At 29.8% G+C, this 4,241-nt stretch overlaps 1 protein-coding gene across 1 annotated transcript in view; it reads left to right on the top strand.

Annotated features, from left to right (window-relative positions):
* Nucleotides 1-1,887, top strand: part of LOC108689174 (E3 ubiquitin-protein ligase HECW2) — a 6,817-nt gene extending 4,930 nt beyond the window's left edge. The window contains exons 8-10 of the mRNA XM_018195829.1: nucleotides 1-179; nucleotides 687-1,646; nucleotides 1,776-1,887. The exon at nucleotides 1-179 is cut by the window's left edge and continues 24 nt beyond it. Coding sequence (XP_018051318.1) covers nucleotides 1-179; nucleotides 687-1,646; nucleotides 1,776-1,887 — 1,251 coding nt within the window. The remainder of the gene's footprint in view (nucleotides 180-686; nucleotides 1,647-1,775) is intronic.
* Nucleotides 1,888-4,241: the final 2,354 nt, after the last annotated feature.

The raw sequence follows: 4,241 nt of genomic DNA on the forward strand, positions 1-4,241 counted from the left end.
TCTTATGTACCTGGTAGTATGGGTAGATCTCCGCTTGGTAGCCCGCATGCATCACCTGGATTGACAAGGGCTTCTGCCAGAGCTCCCGCACTATACAGAAGAGATTTCGAAGCTAAACTTCGAACTTTTTATCGAAAGCTAGAAAGCAAAGGTTATGGACAAGGACCGAGTAAATTAAAGTACGTCTCAGCACATATGCACATCCTTTCCCCCGATCAAAAGTTTGGAAACACTTGTGATCTTTTCGCATTTTGTGAGAAGTTAAATATCTTAGTGAATAAAAATTGTAGAGAAATTTTCGAACACGCTTTTAAAGTACAAAAATAGGACCTTAAATTTACGTTTGAATTTTTTTTCTGCATTTTGTTCCGAAATTACGTAAAATTGAAAATCAATATTTATAACATTTTTGTCTTATTTTAAAGCGCTGCAATTTGATGAAACATAATCGGACAAAATTTAATATGAAAGTATTTTAAAGTAAGCTTTTTAAACTTTAAAATATTTTTTGAAAAAAATTGATACAATAATTTTTCGCGATAGATATTGAATTTTTTATTGTATATTGCGAAAAAAATCACTAATATTTCTAAATTTTTGACCTGGGATGTATCTGCGTATTTAGTACGATATATATTCATAAATACATTTCAAGAAATTTATGGAAAAATCTTTTATCTGTTTAGATTACACATCAGGAGAGAACATTTACTCGAAGATGCCTTTACGCGTATAATGGCTGCGTCAAAGAAGGATCTGCAGAAAGGTAAACTAGTGGTCATCTTTGATCATGAAGAAGGATTGGATTACGGTGGGCCGTCCCGAGAATTTTTCTTTCATTTATCACGCGAACTATTCAATCCTTATTATGGATTGTTCGAATATTCAGCTAATGACACTTATACGGTACAAATTTCGCCAATGTCAGCTTTCGTAGATAATTATCACGATTGGTTTAGATTTTCGGGCAGAGTTCTGGGCTTAGCATTGGTTCACCAATATCTACTCGATGCGTTTTTCACGAGACCATTTTATAAGGCGCTTTTAAGAATACCAGCGAGTTTAAGCGACTTGGAGAGTTTAGATCAGGAATTTCATCAGAGTTTAATGTGGATCAAAGAAAAGGATATAAGTATCGAACCATTAGAATTAACCTTTTCAGTAACAGAGGAACTCTTGGGACGAGTCGCTGAACGCGAGTTGAAGCCAGGTGGAAGAAATATTGCGGTTACTGAAAAAAATAAAAAGGAGTATCTCGAGAGAGTAGTACGTTGGCGTCTTGAGCGTGGCGTCGCGGAACAAACGGAATCATTGGTACGCGGCTTTTATGAAGTGGTGGATCCGCGTTTAGTATCTGTTTTCGATGCTCGCGAGTTAGAGCTAGTTATCGCGGGTGCAGCTGAAATTGACCTAAACGATTGGCGAACGCACACCGAATACAGGAGCGGTTATCACGATGCGCATCCGGTAGTAGAGTGGTTTTGGAGCAGCATAAGTCGATTTACTAACGAACAACGTCTAAGATTACTGCAATTCGTTACTGGCACTTCAAGTATTCCATATGAAGGATTTGCGGCTTTGCGTGGATCTACAGGACCAAGGAAATTCTGCATAGAAAAGTGGGGGAGACCAAATAGTTTGCCAAGGTAATCTTGTTCTTTTTTTTAATCTGTTAATAATAATTTTGCATTTTAATGTATCCTATATTTTCTATTTTTTTTCCTTTAAATTCCTAAATTCGTAATATCTCTATTTTATTATCATTGTTATTTCAGAGCTCACACGTGTTTTAATCGCTTGGATCTTCCGCCTTATCCTACGCCCGAGATTTTATACGAAAAGCTGCTGTTGGCTGTAGAAGAGACAAATACATTTGGTATAGAATAAAGCGATGAATTTGTAATTATAAAAAATTTGTACAATTGACAGAATTATAACTATCATCAGATTGCATTTTCTGCTAAAAAGAATAGGAATTTGTATAGGCCTATAATAGTTTATGAGTTATGTGGATTATTACTAATTCAATTTATTAAAATCGGATATGCGATATAAATAACTAAACAATCTGCAGCTTCACAATTTCTCAGAATTTTTGATTAAACAAAATGTTTAATCTATTATGTGAAATAGCATAATTGAATTCTCTCTTCAAACCTTCACGAATTATGTCATTTGGTGACTATAAAAGTTCACGCTTGTTAATGCAACCGTTACATACATACTAGGATCTCATAAATCTCAAAACGTTTCTTTTTCAGTTTTTCTCAAGCGGAGCTAATCTTTTATTTTTCCAAATTGCTTTTGTTCCTTGTATTTTCTATCCTGTTTTTAAATAAAAAAAATTTATTTGTCAAATTCATAAAGATCTATTCTAAAGTTAGAGCAATTTTAACAAGAATAATATATTGTAAAGATTATTACTTCTTCAGTGTGGATTTCTAAAAAAAATTAAAGAAATTAATTTAGATAAATGTTATTGTTACCATTAATATTGCTATTCTACTGTCGCTATTGGTCTCTTCTACTTTTATTAATACTATATACCTATTATTGATAAACCTACTACTACTACTATTGATAAACTGACTGTTAGTGCCATTATTATTTCTGTTCCTATCATCATCACTAATTTTAACACTAATTATTATTTTATCATTAATTATTATTACTTTCAAGTGATCAGATTCAACATAGAATTCAAAAGACAATATGACATCGTAATTACAATATATATCCTATAGCTCCTATAATACCTATAGCTCCGCTAATTTATTATGCATCTGCAATTTTATATATATAATTCAATATTTTTATTTCGAGGTATATTGAGGTCTGAGTGTAGCACTATTAAAACATTTAATGATGACTGTCACCAGTGTTTCTAGTCTATGAATTGGAATTTCACATGCAGCTGCCTTTTAATGTATTTTAACATTCCGAAGAATCTTGTTAGTTGTATTAAAAGAGTTTATAGAGCAAGATTGTTAATGCAGAAAAATAAATATTTCAATTCTGATGTAATTCCGATTTGAAAAAGTTCGCTAAATAAGCACATTTATCTTACATCTACTTTTTATTGCTTAGTTATCACGATATAATGTACGACATGATGTAGATGTTTTTAAAAACTTTGCACATAATATAAAAAATATTAAGGAATAATTCATACACGAGAAATATAGACTTATGACGATACCTTTTTATTAAATAATTAGTACGTTCCCATACAGCACCAAAATTTTTCAGAAATATCTCAGAAATATTTCAACTGAAAAGTGAAACATTTTATAATAGTTGCGAAATATATTTGCAACATTTTTGAGACAGTTCTAGAATAGCAAAATGCGATTGTTGTGCTTGAAATTTTGTAGAAAAGCTGTTGAAAGATTATTGCAATAAAAATTGCAATTTTTCTTAAATATTACTAAAAAATTATTGAAGTTGCTAAACTTTTTCTAAAATGTGTCAGAATGTTGCTGAAAATTTATTAAAATAATTTTGAAAGAATATTTAGATTCCTGAATGAATTCTAAATAAAACTGTACTTTCAAAATATATTAATTTTCACCTTGGAGATCTTAGAGTTCAATTTTGAGGCCTTCAAAAAATCATCTTATTAGAATGTAGATGAAAAGTCTTATCATATTACATCTTTTATTTTGTATGGATTTTTACTTATGAAAAATAAAAACTCTGTGTCCATCTAGTAACGTGTCGCGTACTATTGTTCATTATATATAAAAAGTTGAAATGATTTTGAAACTTTTCTGAAAACTTTTTGCAAATCGGTGCTGTATGAATTATTATTTATTATTGCTATATACATAGCAAACAGCGAAACTTATGCATTTGTACAGCTATCATATAGTAATTATATAAGAACGATAAATAAAATACAACGAATATAACATTGTGGTGTTTTTAACGAATAAGTCTATTTAATAAGTATACATCAATTACTTTATACAATTTATTTTATAATTATTAATATTATGAAATAATTGCAGAGAGTTCAATTGCATTCTATTTAACTGTGAGACCATATTTAATTAACTGTTATTTATTTCTTAAATAATCTTACATATAATGTGATATAATATTTTAAAGTTATCAATATCGAAAAAAAAATTCCTCCATTTCCGTCTATAATGGAATTAAAGTGTTCCTGTAAATTCAATATTTAAATATATTTTGTATGTTTATTATATGTATAATTATATTATTTTATTTTAAAAAAT

This window comes from Atta colombica, unplaced genomic scaffold (assembly GCF_001594045.1).
Source record: "Atta colombica isolate Treedump-2 unplaced genomic scaffold, Acol1.0 scaffold261, whole genome shotgun sequence".
In the NCBI taxonomy this organism is placed as follows: Eukaryota; Metazoa; Arthropoda; class Insecta; order Hymenoptera; family Formicidae; genus Atta; species Atta colombica.